This window comes from Grampus griseus, assembly GCF_964374135.1.
Source record: "Grampus griseus genome assembly, chromosome: 19".
Taxonomy (NCBI): Eukaryota; Metazoa; Chordata; class Mammalia; order Artiodactyla; family Delphinidae; genus Grampus; species Grampus griseus.
Genome location: NC_139013.1, coordinates 15582118 through 15604337, shown reverse-complemented (window position 1 = coordinate 15604337; position 22220 = coordinate 15582118). Strand labels below are relative to the sequence as shown.

The 22220-nt window shown below is 59.2% G+C and overlaps 2 protein-coding genes across 9 annotated transcripts; one reads left to right on the top strand and one right to left on the bottom strand.

Moving 5' to 3' along the window:
* Window positions 1-4464: 4464 nt before the first annotated feature.
* ARHGAP33 (Rho GTPase activating protein 33) lies at window positions 4465-14573 on the top strand (the record flags this gene model as incomplete). 2 transcript variants are annotated; one of them, XM_082676583.1, is made up of 17 exons in its annotated part: window positions 4465-4557; window positions 5510-5632; window positions 5720-5797; window positions 5883-5949; window positions 6033-6092; window positions 6183-6335; window positions 6419-6521; window positions 7945-8089; window positions 8167-8249; window positions 8334-8441; window positions 9836-9981; window positions 10617-10770; window positions 10854-10999; window positions 11080-11154; window positions 12205-12870; window positions 12964-13355; window positions 13440-14573. In XM_082676583.1, 17 exons carry the CDS (start codon window positions 4465-4467, stop codon window positions 14220-14222), a joined length of 3375 nt encoding a protein of 1124 aa, XP_082532709.1. In that variant the 3' UTR covers window positions 14223-14573. The 2 variants fall into 2 exon arrangements, with proteins under 2 accessions (XP_082532709.1, XP_082532708.1); XM_082676582.1 differs by having other exon boundaries at window positions 12964-14573.
* A 110-nt stretch (window positions 14574-14683) lies between these two features.
* LOC309837423 (uncharacterized protein) lies at window positions 14684-18604 on the bottom strand. Of its 7 annotated transcripts, none has more exons than XM_082677899.1 (9): window positions 17592-18604; window positions 17343-17453; window positions 16601-16904; window positions 16078-16521; window positions 15921-15993; window positions 15770-15830; window positions 15526-15681; window positions 14959-15008; window positions 14684-14862 (listed from the first exon to the last, which is right to left on the bottom strand). In XM_082677899.1, the coding sequence occupies exons 1-3, from the start codon at window positions 17597-17599 to the stop codon at window positions 16601-16603; spliced, it is 423 nt and encodes a 140-aa protein (XP_082534025.1). In that variant the 5' UTR covers window positions 17600-18604; the 3' UTR covers window positions 14684-14862; window positions 14959-15008; window positions 15526-15681; window positions 15770-15830; window positions 15921-15993; window positions 16078-16521. The 7 variants fall into 7 exon arrangements, with proteins under 7 accessions (XP_082534025.1, XP_082534026.1, XP_082534031.1 ...); XM_082677900.1 differs by having other exon boundaries at window positions 15979-15993; XM_082677905.1 differs by having other exon boundaries at window positions 16601-16722; window positions 17343-18604.
* Between the last annotated feature and the right edge of the window lie 3616 nt (window positions 18605-22220).

Here is a 22220-nt window from a genome sequence, read left to right as displayed (position 1 = left end):
GCCACCAGGGAAGTTCCTACAGAGTGTTTTCTGAGCCTCAGTCAACAGCGGGAACAATTGGGACTGGCTTTATGGGAGGCGTGGTCATGTTCAGGCATGCAGGCTAAATTTATTCCTAGGAAAAAGGAGTCAAGGCTGGAGGCCAACCTGTAAGAAGCAGTAGAAGAGGAGGCAAGGAAAATGTCCTGTGAGTAGCGGGAGGCTAAGTCGCAGATTGCCTAGGGTTATGTCCCAGGCAGGGCATCTGAGCCAGTGAAAAACATCCAGAGGCCAATGTTGTTAGTATTCTGTGGGCAGGGGAGGGGTCAAGGACTGACAAAGTGGGGTCAGAGGATCGAGACTTTGAAGAGCTGCTTAGGGGATGGAGAAAAGCTTGAGGCCATGGGAGAAGCCAATTGAAAGTGGCAGAGGAGCGGTCACTGACAGTGGACTAAGGGAAGGGTCCACAGCTTAGTGTTAGAAATGTTAGAAGCAAAGCATAAAGAACCTGAGGGTGTGTCTCAGGAGGGGAATGACGGCCAATGAAAAGCAGGCATAGGCGTGGCGCTGTCAAACTTCGCGGGGCGGGACCGGAGAGACCGAGCCAGAAATGAGACCCAAGCCAATGAAAATCCGCCATGTGGGCGGGGCGTCGTCCTAAAGCCAAGGGTGGAGCCAATGAGACGCTGCGCCGCGTCCCCCATTGCCCCCGCCCCTGTGAGGCTAGTGCCGGAGCCACGGGCGGCCGTTAGGGGCGGGGCCTGCAGCCGCCCGCGCGCAGCTCGCGCCCTCCCCTTTGTGTCGCCATGGCGGCGGCATCGGCGACGAAGACGACGAGCGAGGGGTCCAGCGCGGCCGGCGCCTGAGGAGGCTACGCGACCATGGTGGTGAGGCGCCCACGCGGCCGTCAATCTGTCGGCGAAGTCAGTCTGTCCGCGCGGGGCCACGCCCCGCGCGCCCCGCCCCCGGCCCCGCCCGAGCCCGCGGCCTGCGCCGCCCCTCACCCCTCACCGCGGTCCCTCTCGTACCCCGGCCTGGTCTTGGGCCCGAGCTCTTACCCGAGCCCCGCCCCCTCAGCGCGCATCCCCCTTCCACGCCCTGGATGGGGGTGACAGTGGCCGAAGACCCAGACTTGGGAGGAAAAAGGGCTGGTCCAGGGAAGGACCCCGCATCCTCCAAGTGGCCCCCGCAGGGGCCTGCTGAGGCTCTCTGGGTCCTTCAACAGCCCCTATCCCAGAGCCATCCTCAGCGTCCTCATCCCAGCCTCCACCCCTCCCTGGCCTAGACCCCTCCTCCTCCTACCATCAGCCGGTTTCTCATTCTTGAGCCCCACCCCCACCCGGCTCCATCCTCAGCCTGACCCTTTTCTTCTCCTTCTCGTCTTTCTCACCCCTTCCCAGTCCCTCTCAACCAACCCTCCCTTATCCCCCATCAGCCTGAACCTTTACTTCAGCCTCTCCATCTGCTACCCTCCTCCCTACTCCACCCTAATCCCAAGCCTGCATTGTACCCCGATGTGATCCTTGGGTCCTCTCCATCTTCTTGTCCTCATCCACCCTCCCCCACCATCTCCCTCTCCCACCCTGCTGCTCCTGCTCATTCATCCATTCATTCCCTCATTCGCTCACTTAACATTCACTGAGACCTCTGTGTAGCCCCTTTGCTCCAGGCACAGAGAAAGTCAGATCCCCTCCTGCCTTGGGGAGCTTCATGGGCTGGAGAGGGACCCACCCAAGGGTGAGACCCAAAGGATGAAGTCGGCGTTGTAGAGATACAAAGGAGGGAGAGGCTAGAGCCCAGCCTGAGGAATCCTCATCTGGCAGATGGTTAATTTATTCATCAGAGTTTACGCAGCCCCTGCTGTGTGACTGAGCTGGCACTGGGCGTTGGGACCCAGAGAGGAATCAGGCACAACCCAACCTGTGAGGAGCATCAGTTCTGTGCCCAGCTCTGTGCTGGGCAATGCTGGGGGACTAGGGACTCAGTCCCAGTCCAGTGGGGGAGATGGACTCCTCCATTGGACTGTCACCAGACAGGGACACCTCAGAGTGCTCAAGGCTGTAATGAGGGAAGCTCAGGCAACATCAAGCCTGGGATGGGGGTGGCTCAGGGGATGCGGGAGTCCAGAAGAGGAGCCTGACACAGCCTGAAGGGTCAGGGAGAACTTCCGAGAGGTGGGAACATGAGAGCTGAGACCTGAGGGATAAGTGAAAAGACAGAAAGGATGGGGAAGAGTGTTCCATGCAGCAGGACCAGCCTTTGCAAAGCCCTAGAAGGAAATGAGAAGATGGTACTTTTGTTGGACTCTTAGAAGTTTGAGAGCTCTGAGAGCAGAGGCAGTGGGAAGAGATGAGGCTGGAGAGGTAAACAGACCAGAATATTTAGACTTTATCTTTTTTTTTTTTTTTTTGCGGTACGCGGGCCTCTCGCTGTTGAGGCCTCTCCCGATGCGGAGCACAGGCTCCGGACGCGCAGTCTCAGCGGCCATGGCTCATGGGCCCAGCCACTCCGCTGCATGTGGGATCTTCCCGGACCGGGGCACAAACCCACGTCCCCTGCATCGGCAGGCGGACTCTCAACCACTGCGCCACCAGGGAAGCCCTAGACTTTATCTTAAAGACAACAGGGAGCCATTGAAGATTCATGAGCTGTGGAGAGACAGAGGCAGATTTGTGTTTTGTGAAAGTTATACAGGCTCTTGCTGTGAAGAAGCTGGCAGGGAGGGAGAGGTGGAAGCAGGAAGACTGATAAGATGGGAGCAGTGACTGTCCAGATGTCTATGAAAGGCGTGGAGAGGCACATACGGGAGATGACTGTACTCTGCTGGGGCTACAGGAGGGTTTTAAATGGGGAGAGATGGTACCAACATGCTCTTTCCCTAATTCACCCGTGGGCCCTGCTCTGCCAGCCCCCCACCCCAGACCACACACGAAGAAGCAGACCTACCCTCAGCCCAGCCTTTACCTCCCCCTGACCTACCCCTCTTCTCCCTGCTCAGGGCAGTGTATGGAGCAATTCGGGCCCGCAGGCCCGGGCTGACAGATAACAATGCTCCCGTTGTCTCTCTGCTCCCATCTCTGGGGGCCTCTGATTCTTCTTTCTGCTCTACAGGCTCGCAGCACTGACAGCCTGGATGGCCCAGGGGAAGGCTCAGTGCAGCCCCTGCCCCCTGCTGGGGGGCCCAGTGTGAAGGGCAAGCCTGGGAAGAGGTGAGAGGTGAGGGAGAGGCTCAACTTAGGAGGGGAACCAAGTGCAGGAGCCACTAGTGACCTGTCACCTGTCCCCCAGGCTCTCGGCTCCTCGAGGTCCCTTTCCCCGGCTGGCTGACTGTGCCCATTTCCACTACGAGAACGTTGACTTCGGCCACATTCAGGTATGGGGGCAGCACCAGGTGGGTAGGCAAGGTCCCACCCAGCCCTGAAGCAGTATCAGCCACCTTACCGCTGAAACCTACCCTTGGGACTGGCTGCTCAGTGGCAGGAGCTGCAGGGCAGAAGGGGAGAGTTGTTCATTCATTCATTTGTTCCTTTATTCATTCAGCAACAACTTTTTGTTAGGTGTATGCTTTGTGCCAGGACCCTGTACTCTGACTAAGACATCACGAGGCCCTGCTTTTGGGGAGGCTCAGGAGGGGGACACAGACCCATCCTTAGATAATGCCGATCTGGAGAGGCCAGGGCTGGAAAAAAGTGAGACCCTCACCTGGACCTTTGTTTCCCTCTACAGCTCCTGCTGTCTCCAGAGCGTGAAGGTCCCAGCTTCTCTGGAGAGAATGAACTGGTGTTTGGGGTGCAGGTGACCTGTCAGGTGAGGCCACCCACCCCTACCTCTCATCGAGCCTGGCGGACTGGTTGCCCCAGTCCTCAGCTCAGGGTAATGGAACCATTGCTCCCTCCTGTCCTTCCCGCTCCCACAGGGCCGTTCCTGGCCAGTTCTCCGCAGTTATGATGACTTCCGTTCCCTGGACGCCCACCTCCACCGGTGCATATTTGACCGGAGGTTTTCCTGCCTCCCAGAGCTTCCCCCGCCCCCAGAGGGTGCCAGGGCTGCCCAGGTAGACTACTTGTTGTCCCAGCCCCTACCTCAGCCAAGGTGTGTCCTCATCAGAGATGTGTGAAACCATCAAGGCAGGGGAATAGAGAAATATTTAAGCACTGGTATGGCCCGAGTCCCAGCCAGTCAGAGGCCTTAGAGCTGCAGCAGGGTTCTGGAGACTCCCTTTAGTTGTAGGATCATAGGGAGTTCCCGGGGGTTTCATGGAAGGGTCAGAATGGCCACACCAATGGGGGCACACGGGGACTCGGCATAGTCTATTTAACCAATTGATATGACAGCATTTCAGTACTTAAGAGCGAATGGAGCAGCACCCATGCGTACAAGTTGAATTTCGGCTCTGCCAGAGGCGAGCTAGGGCAGTATAGGAGGGCAGTGGGCTGTCTTGGGCAGGGTCTTCTCACATAGCCCACTCTGACCACCTGCCCCCAGATGCTGGTGCCGCTGCTGCTGCAGTACCTGGAGACCCTGTCAGGGCTGGTGGACAGTAACCTCAACTGTGGGCCCGTGCTCACCTGGATGGAGGTGGGCCCGGGCAGGAGGGCTTGGAGCTGGGAGTGAGTGAGGGATGTCTGGGGAGCAAGAACCAGCCTGGGAGGGTGTGTGTGGGCACAGGAAAGAAACGAGTAGGAGTGGAGGAGACGCTGGTATTTCAGTGTCTGTGTGGGCGCTTGCCTATGAGGGAAAAACGTGTGTGCGCGCATGCGCACACAGGTGTTGAGCTGTAGGGATGTGAGAATTTCAAGGTATATTGGTTAGAAATAGGTTTGGCTGTAGCTCACAGAATGCCGGGCTAAGAGTGGCTTAAAGCAGCAGGGTTGGGTTTTTTTTTAATTAATTAATTTTATTTTTGGCTGCGTTGGATCTTCATTGCTGCACGTGGGCTTTCTCTAGTTGCAGGGAGCGGGGGCTATTCTTCGTTGCGATGCACGGGCTTCTCATTGCGGTGGCTTCTCTTGTTGCGGACCACGGGCGGGCTCTAGGAGTGCGGGCTTCAGTAGTTGTCGCACACGGGCTTCAGTAGTGTGGCTTACGGGCTCAGTAGTTGTGGCTCGCGGGCTCTAGAGTGCAGGCTCACTAGCTGTAGTGCACGGGCCTGGTTGCTCCGTGGCATGTGGAATATTCCCGGACCAGGGCTCAAACCCATGTGCCCTGCATTGGCAGGCGGACTCTTAACCACTGTGCCACCAGGGAAGCCCTAAGCAGCAGGTTTTTAGATAGCAGATGTGCAGTGTCTGCTATGGAGGACGAGGATGCAGGGGCGTATCAGAAAGACTTCGGGCAGGGGAGTCCTGGGACATGGAAAGGACTTTGTTTTGGGAGGGGCAAGAATGTAGGTGTTTGACCAATAGCTCTGAGTGACAGGGGCTCTTGGGTGGGAGACAGGTGGTGGCCTCCATTGGGCATGGAGGAACCTTCTCTGTCTTTATTATCGCCTTCCTCTGGCCTCTCCCTGCCACATTCTCTTCCATCTCAGCTGGACAACCACGGCCGGCGACTGCTCCTCAGTGAGGAGGCCTCACTCAATATCCCTGCGGTGGCCGCTGCCCATGTGGTGAAGCGGTACACAGCCCAGGCACCAGACGAGCTGTCCTTTGAGGTGAGGCTGTGGAGGAGCAGACTCCAGCTGGGTCCCCACTTCCCCTGCGCCTTCTGACCCTCCCTCCTCACACCTGCCCACTCCCAGGTGGGAGACATTGTCTCAGTGATCGACATGCCGCCCACGGAGGATCGGAGCTGGTGGCGGGGCAAGCGGGGCTTCCAGGTGAGCCTGGCTTGGGGTGGACAGGTGGGGTCGGGGCACTGCGCCAGCTCAGATGGCCCAGTCACTGACCCCAAACCCTCCTCAGGTCGGATTCTTCCCCAGCGAGTGTGTGGAGCTGTTCACAGAGCGGCCGGGTCCAGGACTAAAGGGGGGTGAGTGTCCTGGGCAAAGTGGGGAGGCCCTCCTGCATCCTTTGTCTGCCATCCATCCTTTCCACCCCTTGTTCGCCCCACAGATGCCGACGGTCCCCCGGGTGGTATCCCAGCTCCCCAGGGTATCTCCTCTCTGACCTCAGGTAATGCAAACGAGGGGCGAGGCCCCTGCCTCCCACCCCATCAGACCGGGGGCTGCACTGACCCTGTTTGACCCGCCTTTACACCCACAGCTGTGCCCCGGCCGCGTGGGAAGCTGGCCGGCCTCCTCCGCACCTTCATGCACTCCCGCCCTTCCCGGCAGCGGCTGCGGCAGCGGGGCATCTTGCGGCAGAGGGTCTTCGGCTGTGACCTTGGAGAGCACCTCAGCAACTCAGGCCAGGATGGTGAGGCCCGGGCCCACCTGCCCTGCCCGATCCTCCCACCCAGGCTGCAACCTGCCCAGCTCTGACCCCGCTGTTTCTCCCAGTGCCCCAGGTGCTTCGCTGCTGCTCTGAGTTTATTGAGGCCCATGGGGTGGTAGATGGAATCTATCGGCTCTCGGGTGTGTCATCCAACATCCAGAGGCTACGGTGAGGACCCTCCACCAAGCCCTTCCCTCTGCAAACATTTATTGAGCATCATCTCTATTCCAGGCCCTGTGCCATGTGCTGGGGACACAGAGTTATTGGGAGGGCACAGGGCAGGGTTGGACCGGGGTGGGGGCAGGGAAGGCTTCCTTGAGGAAGTGACACCCCAGCTGAGGTCTGAAAGGTGAGAGCAGAACAAGCACTCAAAGCAGAGGGGTCGGCCTTCACTGAGCACCTGCCACATGCCAAGCACTAGGCACTGGGGACGCAGTGGTGAATGAGACAACCAGAAAATCCTGCCCTCACGGGGCACGTGCTAGAGGGGGAGCCAAACAAGGAAATGAGAGAGTTTACAATAGGTGACAAGTGGTATGGAGGAAAAAAGACAGGGGTAAGCAAGATCATAATAAGAAAACGGGGGGGGGGTATTGCGGTTTTCAGTAGGGTGGGCGGAGAAGGCCTCCTGGGGGAGAGCTCGCTGTGGAGGAGGTGAGGGAGCGAGCCATGTGCTTATCCACGTTGGAGGGAACAGCCAGCGTGAGGGGAAAGCAGCAGGAGATGATGTCTGCGAAATGATTAGGGGCAGCGCATGCAGGGCCTTTTTTTTTTTTTTTGGCGATACGTGGGCCTCTCACTGCTGTGGCCTCTCCCGTTGCGGAGCACAGGCTCCGGACGCTCAGGCTCAGCGGCCATGGCTCACGGGCCCAACCGCTCCATGGCATGTGGGATCTTCCCGGACCGGGGCGCGAACCCGTGTCCCCTGCATCGGCAGGCGGACTTTCAACCACTGCGCCACCAGGGAAGCCCCACGGGGGGCCTTTTTGATGACTGTTAGGATTTGGGCTTTTACTGGGAGTAAGAGGGGAGCCACAGGATGGGTTCTGAGCCCAGGAGAGGCAGCATGCATAACAACAGTCGAAGAGGTGGGAAGCAGTGAGGCATGGGCTTCCAAGCTGACAGGAGGCCGTGAAGCAAGAGCGTGGAGCCTGGGGCAGTGAGAGATGAGGCCGAGGTCACGTGCATAGAGCTTTTACCTGAGAGGGTGGGACACCGCCAGGTTGTGAGCAGGGGCCGCTGGGATTTCAGCTGCATTTTCCAGTGTGACCTCTTGGAGCCAGGAAAATGGCACAACTTTGTGGACAGAGCCCGGTCACACTGTGGAGGCAGATAGCCTTGGGTAGCTACAAGCAGGGCATCTCCCACCTGAGCCTCAGTGTCCTCCTCTGTAAGTGGGGTGCCCTTGTCTTTGGCACATACGGTTGTTGGGGGGAAGGGGGGCTCAGTAAGGTTCTGAGAGCCTCTGAAGAGCCCAGCACAGGAAGAGGATTGCATCCACCTGTGGACACTTTAGGGGGTGGGGGAAGGACACGGCCAGGTGGGCTAGCTCTGACCCGAATCTTCCTCCTCCTTGACCTGGTGGCCTCAGGCATGAGTTTGACAGTGAGAGGATCCCTGAACTGTCTGGCCCCGCCTTCCTGCAGGACATCCACAGCGTGTCCTCCCTCTGCAAGCTCTACTTCCGAGAGCTGCCGAACCCCTTGCTCACATACCAGCTCTACGGGAAGTTCAGCGTGAGTGAGGGCGCTGGCAAGGTTGGAGGGTGCTGGGAGGCGTGCGGCCCCCCTCATTCATGCTCACACAATTTCAGGAAGCCATGTCAGTGCCTGGGGAGGAGGAACGCCTGGTGCGGGTCCACGACGTCATCCAGCAGCTGCCCCCGCCGCACTACAGGTAAACCAGGAGGGGCAGGGAAGGGCTGTGGTGGGCTCCCAAGGGAGTTGAGGCTCAGGCTTCCCCCTCCGCTTCCACCCCCAGGACCCTGGAGTACCTGCTGAGGCACTTGGCCCGCATGGCGAGACACAGTGCCAACACCAGCATGCATGCCCGCAACCTGGCCATTGTTTGGGCACCCAACCTGCTACGGTAAGCTGGCAGCTCACCAGCCTGCCCCCCAGCTCCCTCCCACAGGCTGGGCCTTGAGTCTCCCCCTCCCCCTACCCCACCCCAGGAACCCACCCAGCTTTTGCTCTCTTGTTCATTTCACATATTTCTTAAGTGTTGGATGCCAGTATGCCAGCCCCTGTTCTCAGCACCGGGGACACAGTAGTGAGCAGGAACCTGTGCTCTGGGCTCACATTCTCATGCGGGAGATGACAGTGAACCATTACAAGAAAAACACAGAGCGCTGTCTGATGGTGATGAGTGGCAAGGAGAAAGATTACAAAGTGGGGAAGGGAGATCTGCAGGGCCATGGCATTTGAAATGTTTAGACTGGCAGTGAAGGCTTCAGGAAAAAGTCTTCCATGGCCAGCAGCAGAGTAAGCCCCAGAGGATTTGATGGTGACCAAGACAGGCAAGTTCTCTGTTCTGGAGGAGTTCAGTTCTTCTTGGGAAACAGATAAGTAAATAAATAAAACAGATGGTACATGGTAGGTATAAGAACTACAGGAGAAAAAATAAAGACAGACCTGGAATATAGAGGTTTACAATTTTAAATGAAGTGGGTGGGGAAGACTCCATTGAGAAGGTAACATTTGAGTTGATACCTGCAGAAGGTGAGGAAAGGACCCATGTGGATATCTGAGGAAGAGCAAACTAGGCAGAGGGAATAGCAAGTGCAAAGGTCCTGGGGCTGGGTCAGGGCCTAGTGTTTTGGAGGAGCAGCAGAGGGGCCAGTGTGACTGGAGCTGAGTGAGTGAGGGAGGGGTTGAGGGGGAGGAGATGGTAAGGTCAGAGAGGTGATGGACCAGGTAGGGGAGGGACTTATGGGTTGTGGGTCATAGTGAGGACTTTGGCTTTTACCAGGAGTGAAATGCAGCCAGAAGAGGGCTCTGAGCCAGGAGGGCCCTGATCTGACTCAGGGGTTCACAGGCTCCCTCTGGCTGTGTGTGGGGAGCAGACTGTAGGGGCGGGATGGGAGCAGGGAGACCAGGGAGGAGGTTGTGTGATGGTCCAGGAGGGAGAGCGTGGAGGCTGGGCCAGGGTGGGGGTAGTGGAGGAGCAGAGTTTAGATTCTGGATAGACTTTGTGGGTGGAGCCAACAGGGTCTGCCGAGACTGGATGTGGGTGTGAGGGAAAGACGGGCCAAGGACAATTCTAGGGTGTTTGGCCTGAACCACTAGAAGTAGTACACTGACTGAAATGGGATAGGCAGGGAGGGAGCAGGTTTGGGGAAGGGTTGAGAATGCAGTTTTAGTTTGATGGGGTCAGAGACATTGAATGATAGGCATTGCTTCCAAGGCTCCCTACCTCGCCTGGCCAGAACCCACCAGCTGGGGCTCGAGGCACCGGGCCACCCTCCCCGTCCTCCCATCCAGGTCCATGGAGCTGGAGTCAGTGGGGCTGGGGGGGGCAGCAGCCTTCCGGGAGGTGCGGGTGCAGTCGGTGGTGGTGGAATTCCTGCTCACCCACGTGGACGTCCTGTTCAGTGACACTTTCACCTCTGCTGGCCTTGACCCTGCAGGTATGCCCATCCACCCCCGATGTCCTGACTACTGCCCCCTCATTGTCCGGGCTGCAGCGGGAGGGCAGGTGGGCTCCCAGCCCCATCCCTATCCCACTGAAGCTGGACCTCCCTTCTGGCTCCTTGAGGACCCCGCCCCGGCCTCTCCCTCCCCTCCCCCCCCTTCTCATTTCAGCTCCTACGCTCAGGATCCCCACTTCTTGGCCCGGACATCGTTCTTCCTTCACCCCTTGTAGCTCCTGGGGGCGCTCGGGGCCTTGGGTCCACCTGGGAGGAGGTGGGAGGTCCCCAGACTTGACCCCGCCCCAGCCCCACCCAGACTCCCCGCCCTGCCCCGGACCCCAGCCCAGTCAGGATTCAGCACGTCGGAGGGCCCTCTGGCTCGAGGTAACTGAAGCCAGAGCCGCTGTCCTCGCTGGCTGCTGGGAGCTGCCTCCTCATCAGCTCGTTCTGCCTCACGCCTCCTCCTCACCTGCCTGCTGCCCACCCGTTCCCGCCTGATCCGCCCTGGCCCCCTGCCTTGCCAGCCCGGGTGGGCACGCTGCTGGGCCGGGGCTTGGGCTGTAGCGCTTGGCTTTGCCTGTGGCCTTGAATGGTCCCAGAGCTGACGGCTGCCCCCTTTCCCGACTTCCCAGGCCGCTGCCTCCTCCCCAGGCCCAAGTCCCTTGCGGGCAGCGGCCCCTCCACTCGCCTGCTGACGCTGGAGGAAGCCCAGGCTCGCACCCAGGGCCGGCTGGGGACGCCCACCGAGCCCACAACTTCCAAGGCCCCAGCTTCACCTGTGGAAAGGTGAGTGGGAGGCCTGGAAGGGGAGGGGCTCGCCGGGGGGCCCCAGCTCTCAGCCTGCCTCCTGTGTCTCACCCAAACTCCAGGAGGAAGGGGGAGAGAGGCGAGAAACAGCGGAAGCCTGGGGGTAGCAGCTGGAAGACCTTCTTTGCCCTGGGCCGGGGCCCCAGCATCCCCCGAAAGAAGCCTCTTCCCTGGCTAGGGGGCACCCGTGCCCGACCGCCACCTTCAGGTCAGAGGCCGGGCAGCTGGTGTGGTGGTCAGAGAGGCACTGTGTAGTGCCCCCCGTGACCCTTCTTCCTCTCCCTGCAGGTAGCCGACCTGACACTGTCACGCTGAGATCTACCAAGAGTGAGGAGTCTCTGTCATCGCAGGCCAGCGGGGCTGGTGAGCACAGGGCAGCGCTGCCTATGCCCAGGTGGAGCTGGGAGGGACTGGGGCCCTGAGCTGGCCTCCAAGTGGTGTTTTCAGATTTGGGGGTCTTGGGTTTTTTTCGTTTTTAATCTGGACCATAGGTACAATAAGTTGGATAAAGCTTCACCCTTGTTTCCTGATGCACTATGATCACTGGTCCATGCAGCGTCCTTTCAAAGTCTTTTATTCATCCCTTTTGAAAAAAAAATTAAATAGTATAATGAACACCCATGAACCCACTGGCCAGAACTAAAAGAGCGCCACTATGTTACCTGCGAACTCTTCCCCCTCCCACCTGCTGCCTCCCCACCACAGGCATCCTCTAAATTTGATAGTCTTCATCCCTTTGCATTTACAGTTTTATCACATACAGGTGCAGCTGTCAATAACATACTGGGAAGTTCTAGTTGTTTTGAAACTTTAATTAAAGGGTACCATTAAAAGCGGTATCGCGCTATATGTGGATTCACTCACCGCTACATTATAGGCTGCCGTCCGCGCTGCTGAGTAGAGCTCAGCCTCCTTCCTCTCCGTCACTCTCTAGTGTTCCATGTGTGGGTGTCCCCTTGGGAGTTGCTTGTCCATCCTCCTCCTGATGGATCTGGGGGCTCTGATGAGCTCGCCCAGGAGTGGAGGTGCATACTGTACGGTATGCTCACGTCCAACTGTACAAGACAAGGCCCAAGTATTTCCCAGACGTGGTCGCCCCACGCTGTACTCCCAGCCACTGTGTATGAGATCTTGCTGGTCTCATGCTCACAGCCAGTGGGGTCGTCAGACTTCATTCTTGCCTTTGGGTCTGGAAGGATTCTCTTCATGGACTTGCCATTTATTTCCTTTATCACCCATGAGTCTGAAGAGCTCTCCCTGGATTCCCAGCCATTGTGACCCTGTCCAGGGACGTGCCTCTTCATGTTATTTCCCCAACTTACTGGGTGGTGTGTCCTGTTCTCACTGATGTATATGGGTATGTAAAGTTCTGACCCCTGACCCCTAACTGCACCCCCCATACTGCCCTTCCAGGCCTCCAGAGGCTGCACAGGCTACGGCGACCCCACTCCAGCAGTGATGCTTTTCCTGTGGGCCCAGCACCTGCTGGCTCCTGCGAGAGCCTATCATCCTCCGAGTCCTCCGAGACCTCCGAGTCCTCCGAGACCTCCGAGTCCTCCGCAGCTGGGCTGGGGGCGCTCTCCGGTTCCCCCTCACACCGAGCCTCAGCCTGGCTAGATGATGGGGACGAGCTGGACTTCAGCCCACCCCGCTGCCTGGAGGGGCTCCGGGGGCTTGACTTTGATCCCCTTACCTTTCGGTGCAGCAGCCCCACCCCAGGGGACCCTGCACCTCCCGCCAGCCCGGCACCCCCGGCCCCCGCCTCTGCCTTTCCACCCAGGGTGACCCCCCAGGCCCTCTCGCCCCGTGGACCCACCGGCCCTGCCTCACCCATTGCCCTGGACATCTCAGAGCCCCTGGCTGTATCGGTGCCACCCGCTGTCCTGGAGCTGCTGGGGGCTGGAGGAACACCTGCCTCGGCCACCCCAGCACCAGCCCTCAGCCCCAGCCCAGGCCTGCGCCCCCATCTCATCCCCCTGCTGCTGCGTGGAGCTGAGGCCCAGCTGAGCGACACCTGCCAACAGGAGATCTGCAGCAAGCTGGCACTGCCTGGTCCCCGGGGAGCCCAAGGCCAGCATGGTGAGTACTGTCCAGCCCCCCTGATCCCGCACCCTCACAGCCCTGAGGCTGCGCCCAAGACCCTGCCGACTCCTCTTCCCACTCCTCTCCTAGGTGCTGGTATGGATTCACCGCTGCTGCCCCCACCCCTGTCCCTCCTTCGTCCTGGGGGGGCCCCGCCCCCGCCTCCCAAAAACCCAGCACGCCTCATGGCCCTGGCCCTGGCTGAGCGGGCTCAGCAGGTGGCTCAGAGACAGAGTCAGCAGGAGCAGGGCAGCACCCCGTCTGCTCCCCACTCCCCTTTCCACGGCTCGCTGTCCCTGGAGGTGGGCAGTGAGCCCCCAGGGACCTCAGGGAGTGGGCCACCCCCCCGCTCCCTAGCCCACCCAGGTGCCTGGGCTCCGGGACCCCCACCCTCCCTACCAAGACAACAAAGCGATGGGAGCCTGGTGAGGAGCCAGCGGCCCACAGGGACCTCAAGGAGGGGACCCAGGGGCCCTTCCCAGGTCAGTGCCCAGCTCAGGACAGGTGGGAGGTACAGGGATGTGCCAGAGATGGCAGCCCACTTCCTGTGTTCTGTCCCCCCACAGGTTCCTACCCCTGGCTTCTTCTCCTCAGCCCCCCGGGAGTGCCTACCATCCTTCCTCGGGGTCCCCAGGCCAGGCTTGTACCCCCTTGGCTCCCCATCCTTCCAGCCCAGCTCCCCAGCCCCAGTCTGGAGGAGCCCCCTGGGTCCCCCTGCACCACTGGACAGAGGAGAGAACCTGTACTATGAGATCGAGGCAGGCGAGGGGTCCCCTTACTCTGGTCCCACCCGGTCCTGGAGTCCCTTGCGTTCCATGCCCCCAGATAGGCTCAATGCCTCGTATGGCATGCTTGGCCAATCACCACCACTCCATAGGTCCCCCGACTTCCTGCTCAGTTACCCACCACCCCCCTCCTGCTTTCCCCACGACCACCTTGGCTACTCAGCCCCCCAGCACCCTGCCCGGCGCCCCACCCGACCTGAGCCCCTCTATGTCAACCTAGCCCTAGGGCCCAGGGGTCCCTCACCCGCCTCTTCCAGCTCCTCCTCCCCTCCGGCCCACCCCAGAAGCCGCTCTGATCCTGGTCCCCCAGCCCCCCGCCTCCCCCAGAAACAGCGGGCCCCCTGGGGCCACCACACCCCTCACAGGGTGCCTGGGCCCTGGGGCCCTCCAGACCCGCTCCCCTACAGGGCAGCCCCACCAGCCTATGGAAGGGGGGGCGAGCACCACCGAGGGTCCTTGTACAGGAATGGGGGGCAAGGAAGGGAGGGGGCTGGTCCCCCACCCCCCTACCCCACTCCCAGCTGGTCCTTCCACTCTGAGGGCCAGACCCGAAGCTACTGTTGAGCCAGAGCTGGGAGAGACCTTCCTCCTTTCTCTTCTCCCTCACTGATCTTGGTCCAACCTAATCCCTTGTTTTGTATTTTCTTGAGCTCCTGACCCCTACCCCAGGTTTCTAACTTTGTAACTTGCCTCTGATGTGGGTCCCTAACCTGTTATCATAGCTTACCTACCCTGGGCTGAAGGGCATGCCCATCACCCCACCACCCTCCATCCTGGGGGCTCTTGCACAAATCTGAGAGGGTTAGGCTGACTCCCTGTCCTCCCTTTCTCTCCAGGAGTTCCCAGCATGTCCTGTCCTGTGCACAGGGGGTGGGGGGACAGCTCCTGCCATTTCCCCCCCCATACCCCACTAAACCATCTGACAAAATTAATGAATAAAAATGGTGAAAATGTGGCTGCTAGTGTCATGCTGGGACCAGGCTCAGTGAATAAAGAGGCAGTAACAGATGGGTTGCTTTCTCATTTTATCATTTCAGCAGGTGCTAAGTGGCGAGTCACTCCTGGGAGACTCTGAGGGGCAATATCTGCAGAGAAGGGGCCATGGGTGCCCTAACAGTTTGTGTCAGGAGTGGGATTGAGCCTGGGCCTGTCTTCAAGTTGGCATCCACCTTGTAGCTCTGCTATGATCTCCAGCAGATCCATCCTGGGGGTGGGGGGCAGGGTTGGTGGCGGGCAGGTGAGGGTTATCTCAGGGATGAGGAAGGGGCCTGTGGCCTCCCACCAGTGCCCCATTTCTCACTTCTGCAGGCTGGAGAAGAGACTTCCTCTGATCAGCTCAGGGCTGGGCGCCTGCAGGAGTAAAAGACTAGAGCTGCCACCCGGTGGCCACGGAGCTCAGGATGGCCCTGGGAGGGTGGGGTGGGGCAGGGGCTGGGCTCAGGGTCCTCTGCTTCACCTGCCCTCGTGGCCTTCCCTGCCAGCAGTCTCCAGGGTGTGGGAAGCCTCCCTGTGGGTCAGTAGGCAGGGGGTGGGCTCACAGGGCTGGGGGTCAGCAGGGCAGCCCTGTGTGTGTGCCACCACGGCCCCTGCAGGGCTTGGATCTTGGCTGAGAACTTCCTCTCAAACTGCTCCTCAGAGCTCTGAGTCCCCAGCAGGGAGGCTGAGTCCTGAAGGCTGGAGTACAGGGCAGGGCCCTGGGGGAAGCAGGGTTGGTTGGGGGTCACAGGTCATCGAGTGGACAGTTGGGGGTCCCAGCGGGTCCCTGGTCAGAGGAGAGGCAGCCAGGGAAATTGGGGTTGGTGACAACTGGAGGGAGGGGTCACAGGTGAGCAAGTGGTTGGTGGCACAGGGCTCAGGGTATCCATACTGTTGATCTGGGCTCCAGGCAGCGGTCCAGGCTGACGCTGGCTGTGGGGCTGTGCCCTGGGCAGAGGCTAGGGCTGGGACTCGAGCTGCTGCCTAGAGTCAAGCTGCTGCCCGAGTCCCAGGCTGCACCCCTCTGGACTTTGCTGTGGCCCATGACCTGCAGAGAGCGACGGCAGAGAGCTGGCATGGTTGCCCAGGTGCCCCACAGCTCCCTTGGTCCTCCACATGCCTGTCCTGGCTCCTACCTGGGATGAGGAGGGGCCTGGGGACATCACAGGGGGCACAGGCCTGAGTGCAGTCTTGGCTCTGGGGGAACAGACCAGTTGGTTGGAATGGGGTGGGGTCACAGCTGACCTGTGCTTAGCACCTGCTACCATCCCCTCCTTGCCCTCTAACCTGGTGGAGACCCCTGGGGTGAAGGGCACAGTGTGGTCCAATCCATTGGGGAGCTCACCTCAGAGGCTGAGTCCTGTGGAGAGGAGGCTGGGTGTGGGACACGGGCCCTGCCTGAGGTTCCAGGGCTACCACCCACCCTGGCCGACCTGCCCTATACCTGAGCCATGGCCTTCCTCAGCAGGTATTGTGTACTCTGCAGGCTGCCCCAGTGGTCAGCAGGCCCTAGACCCAGCCCAGCCCGAACCAGGGCCTGGTAGGGGGCTGGCACCAGGGGGTCCAGAGCTGGGCTCTCACCGGCCTCCAGTTCAGCCTTCACCGGCCTCCAGTTCAGGCCCTTCTCTTTCCAGCCCAGGGAAGCTCTCTTCTGAGGAAGCATGATTGGGGGACCCAAATGGGTGGGGGCCTCACTGGGGCAGGGAGCGGGGTCACTCGCTGACCAGTGAAGACCTCCTGGGCCAGGATGCAGAAGCTGTAGAGGTCTGAGGTGGCGGCAGGCGTGTTACCGCAGATGAGCTCAAGTGGCAACCACGGGTACAGTTCGGGAGGTGGGGGCAGCCCTGGGCCTGGGCCTGGGCCTCCCCACGGGTAGCCCTGCTGTGGCCTGTGGAGGCCAAGGAACCTGGTGAGCCAGTGGCCGCCGGACAGGGACGCAGGAGCAGGCAAGTGAGGCAGGCGCTCACCTAGGCCGCAGCCAGAGTTGGTGCAGCGGGTGCCCGTGCTCCAGGCTGCCCACCTTGGCCAGGCCTGGCCGCATCAGCTGCACAGCATGGGAGCTGAGGCCTCCAGGAGCACGCCAGCGGGCCTGCAGGAACAGCAGGGCCTCCAGCACCTGCAGCGGCAGGTGGCCAGGCAGCAGGCCGGCACAGGGCAGGGGCCCCCTCTCTTGGTCCCAGCCACACGGGTTTGAAGAGAAGGCACAGCCCCGACGGGTCGGCCGAGGGGCTCAGTGCCGTCAGCAGCAACAGGCTGGGGTGGTGCAGGGCTCTGGGCAGGCGGAGAGCAGGCCACTCGTGAGGAGGCCCCAACCCACACGGGGCAGGGGGCTGCCCTCGGGCACAGATCACCACGCACCAGGGGCTGACGATCTGCCTCAGCCACCAGACGGAGGGGAAACCGAGACCCCGGGTCACACAGCCTGGCAGTGGTAGAACCAGCACCCTGTCTGTGGTATCCCTCCCTACGCCCGCCTCCTCTCAGAGGCCTACAAGACAGTGCACAGAACTGGTACCCACTTGCCCGTGGGGAGGGGTCACACCAGTAGGAGGGCTTCATGCCAAGCGCTGGCCCAGAGGTGAAGACTGTAACCGCGGCCACTGCCATACTCCCTGCGCTTCTGTTTCCGAAACACTTGAGTCGGGAGGGCAGGCAGGAGACTGCTCTGCAGGACTGGGCTGGCCTGGCGGGAAGGCTGGGGTGACGTACCTGCAGTGCTGAAGGTCAGGCAACAGCACGTCAGGCTGGGCTCCAGGTGCCTTCAGCTGCCACACGGTCACGGTCACGGTCATGGTCACGGGGTGGCCCCTCCACAGGAGGCTGGAGAAACGGGGAGGGGGAGAGAGTGTGGGTCTGAGACAAGGGGGCTTTCCCTGTAAGGGGAGAGGAGAGCTGGACTCTTCCCCGAGCTCTGCTGCACAGCCAGGCAGGCGTGTGGGAGGGGTCTCTCTCTCTCACTTGGCCATGAGGGTGTGGGAGCTGCTCTCATAGGTGCGGTCGGGCTCGCCCCGGGCTGGCAGCCGCTCCTCGGGGTCCACCTGTTACCAGCCCCAGTGGCCACAAGCTGCTCCGCTGGGGGTGGGGAGCGGGACCATGAGGCAGGAGGAGGACGGAGTGGTCCCCACTCCCTCCAACATCTCCCGCTTACCTGGCCGAACCCTACGGCTGGGATTTGGGGGGTTCTCCTGACCTGCTCCGGCCTCCGTGCCCTGGGGTAAAGGGCCGTCTGAGAGTAAGTCCAGGGTAGCTGGGAGCGGTGGGTGGGCAGGCTTCGGGATGTGGGCTGTTACCTGTCGGCCTGCATCAGCCGCACATCACCACACAGGCTCTGTCCAGAGCTGGCCTGCAACTGGCCCAGGGGTGCAGTGGGTGCCAACTCACTGCCATGCACCAGTGCTGATGTGTGGGCACAGCAGAGCTGTAACGGCTCCAGCACCCGGACAGGGGGTGGCCCGTGAGGTGAGGCAGGGTGGGGCGCCCGCCCTGACGCCCTCACCCCACCCCAGCCACGGCTCACCTCCCAGCTCTGCTTGGCACCGCCTTCCTCTGCCCACTCCCGAGGGGTGCGACCCTGCTGGTCATGCAGACACAGGTCACCCCCCCGCCTGCAGCACGTGCAGCATCACCAGGCTGCGGCCCGAGAAGGCGCCCGCATGCACAGGTGTGCTGCCGTCCAGGCAGCGGCTGCAGCAGAATGATGAGAACAGTAATGGATTAGGAAAGGGACGGAACAGGGACAGGAGGTGGCAGGGTGGGAGGACTGAGGGATAAAGGTGTCACTACGATCATGGGAGGTGGCTATCAAGATGGGGGGCTCACTTGGGAACACAGTGGAGTCTGAGAGGGTGAGAGGATAGCGGTGAGCATGGGAGGCAGTGGGAGAATGGGAATAGTCACTGGAGGATAAGAAGGGGCGAACTGAGAGAACAAGGTGGGGGCTGGTCACTGGGGATGGGAGGGTCATCAGGGGATGGAAGGGGGTCTGAGGGAGAGAGTCCTCTGGGGAAGACAGCCCTGGCTCTCAGGCTCCCTGGGACTCAGACTCAGGGCGCTGGGAGTGCGGGGCATCGCCACCTGTCCACTCACTGGTTGGGGCTGGCACCAAAGGCCAGCAGGAGCTGCACGGCAGAGCTGTGGCCCAGCAGCGCCACGAGGAAGAGCGCTGTCTGCCCAGCAGAGTTCTCACCATCTACCTGGACAACGGAGGGGCAGCAAGGTTGAGGATTACCCCTGCCCTTTACTCCGGGGGCAGAGGTCCTCTCCCAGTTCCCTGCCCCCACAGTCCCTCCTAGACTGGGTGATCCTTGACTCCAGGTTCCGTCTCTGTGTCCTGGAACGCCCACCTTCCAGCTGCTGGGGACTCTGCCTCAGAATCCATCTCAACACAGTCCTCACCATTAAGTCCACAGAACTGGAACAAGGTGACATCTACCTGCTATGCCAATATCCATCCCCATTCCAGAGGTGTCAAAATCACACCAAGGTACCCAGGGGCCAGGAGGAAGTGGACTTCATGGGCACTTGGGCTTATAGGAGCCTCGTGCACTGTCTAGGGCAGGCAGGCTCCACCCAGCTCTACTTCACTATATGAATACGGGTCCCATGTGGTCAGCACCAAATTCAAGAAAAGCAAACTCTCTGGATTTTATCAGGAAATCTCTCAAGTTTATTTTTGAACACTGCATTTAAGAGCTGAATCCAGGTAGTAACCTCCTCTGGATTCAGCCTCCATGCCCTTGCCAATCCCCTACTCACCGTCATCCTGCTCAGAGCCCCCCTCCCAACTCTTCATCTCCACACCCATCATGTCCCAAGCCCTGTTTCTCTGCATCCATCATCCCTGAGTGCCTCTTCCTCCAGACTCTATCCCGTATACCCATGGTGTCTCTGTCCTTGCATTCCTATGTAACTGGCAGACACAGTTAATTAATCATGTACTTGGTCCAACCTAGCTTGGTCTCTGCCGCAAAATCCCTCCAAATGTGGTCCTTCAGGAACCTCTGAATATCACATTTACTGCATCCTATTTTACTCAGTAGCCTACCATCTTTTGCAATGGCATCCTAACTGGTTTTCTGCATTTGTTTTGCCCTGCAGAGGGATCATCTTAAAACACAAATCATTTCACAATATAATCATTACGATAATCACTTCATTTCACGTATAACCTTATACAAGTTGTTCCAAAACAGAAAAAGAGGGCAAGGCTCATTTTTATGAGGCTAGTACGACCTTAGCTTCAAAACCAGATGAGAGTTTCCAGAATCAGAAATGAAGCTATATATCAATTCAGCTTATGATCATATACGCAAAGCCCCTAAATAAAGTAAAAAGGGTAACCCAATCGATTTATTCCCAGAAAGCAAGGATGATTCAACAAAAGAAAATCTATCAATGTAACAAAACACATTCATGAACTAAAAGACAAAAATCACGTATAACTGCATCAGTAGAAAAAAGCACTTGATAAAATTCAATACCTACTTATGATTAGGGAGAAAAAAAACCCACCGCAGAAAACTAAGAATAGATGGGAACTTCCTTACTTGATAAAAATTACAAACCAAAACCCAAACAGCAAGCATGGTACCTAGTGCAGAAACATAGGCTCTTCTCTTTAATATCAAGAACAAGGAAAGAGATGTCCATTGACAGCAAGGTTTGGGGGTTCTGGCCAGTACCTTATGACAGGAAAAAGAGATTGGAGTTTAAAGATGAAATAGCTGAGACCAAACTGTCACCGTCTGCAGATAACAAAAAAGGAAAAGAATCAACACACAATTACAACTATTAAGCAAGTTCAGAAAGTGGCTGGATACACAATCAACTTACAAAAATCAATGAAAAACAGAAACTAAATTTGATAGTGTTAATTTCCTGCCTGCAACTCCGATGGTTTCCAATCACACACAGAACAAAATCCAACAAAATTCACACCCCTCTTAAGGCCCTTTCCTGTCTGTACCTGCTGCCCCCTCAGCTTCAGTTCTCTCCCTGAGTCCCCTTGCTCCTTGCTGCTACTTACGCATACCCAGTGTGTTTTGACTTCAGGGCCTTTTCACTGGCTATTCCATCTTTCTGAAGTGCTCTTCCCCCAGCTGTCTGCATGACTGACTCGTAGTGTGGGACCCAAGTATCACCCTATCCAAAAGGCCATCCCCTTTACCTCTCCTTTCTACGTCATTCTCACCACTCTCTTAAATTCTCATATTAGATTTCATTCACAATGACCCAGGAGGTCACGTTTACCCATAAATCCCCATCTCAGACAACAGAGCCTTGGCACACGATAGGTGCCTGCTACACAATTGTTGACTGGCCAACTGAAGTTGCACCCTCCATTCTGCCCCTTGATCTTGTCCCCCCGAGGCAGTTCCAGCAGGAGCCAGGTGAGGCCCCAGCCTGGGCCCCTGGCCATAGCCAGGCGATGCAGACGGCCCACCTAGCCTCCTGGATCCCGGACAGAGCGCAGCTCCACGGGGAAGCGAGAACGCAGTGAGGGCATCTGTGGGCTCTGGACTCAGCTCCTGGCCAGGGATCAGCTAGCGGGTCTCATGAGGGCATGAGGAAGTGAAGGACTAGACCTCTGGGAGGCAATAAAGACAGAGCTGGCTGGGAGTCCAGGGGGGCAGACTGAGAAAAAAAGGCAATTCAGGAGGGGTCTGCTTTGGAGAGAGGCATTAGAATGAGAAGAGGGGTGGGCTCTGGGACAGCTACGGAACAGGTCAGGGGTCCAAGGGAGTCTGGGAGTGAAGAGGATCTATGGAAATCTGAGGGCTGGGCACTCCGTCTGGGAGAGAGGGTGTAAGGGCTACGGGGATAGGATTGGGGCCAGGGAAAGGAGTCTGGGGGCTTGGGAAGAGGGTCTGAAGACTACCTAGGGGCTGGAGGAAGAGGAGTCTGAGGGTTAGGACCTGAGAGGGGCTGGGGTCTACGGGCTGTGAGAGGGAGGCGTCCAAGGGAGGAGGACAGTCTGAGGGCAGGGTCTGCAGGCTTGAGGAGGGGTCTGAGGGTAGTGGCTGGGGTCTGTCACCTGGGAGAGGGTCTGAGGGTTGGGGGGCATGGGCTGAGGTTTAGGGAAGCGTCTGTGTGCTAGGATGGGGTCTATGGATTATGAGAAGGGACGGAGGGAAGGAAGGGGTCTGAGGACTGCATCCGTGCGCTGAGGGAAGGGAGCGCGTAATGAAGACAGGGTCTGATAAAGGGGTGGGTCTGAGGGTGCAGGAGGGGTGGGAAGGACGGGAGGAGTGTGAGGGAGGGGGAGGTCTGAGGGCGGGGGTCTGTGGGCTGGGGAAGGGGCCTGGTGGACAGCTGAGGGCCCAGTCGCTGCAGCTTTGTACCTACCGTTGGGCTCCGAGAGCGATCCCCATGTGGCTGCCACGTGACCCCGTGCACTATGGCGATCTGAGCGGGAATCCTAGGCTCGTGCGCACCAGCTGTCTCTGGCCACCTGTGCGCTTGCGCAGTAGCCTCCCTCCCCTGAGAGCTGCCCCTGCGGCCCTGAGGTGCCCCGGTAGGAGGGACAGCAATGGCCACCCCAGAGCTACTGACTGCCCCCTAATGTTACCGCCTTCTTGTTTGGGCTGG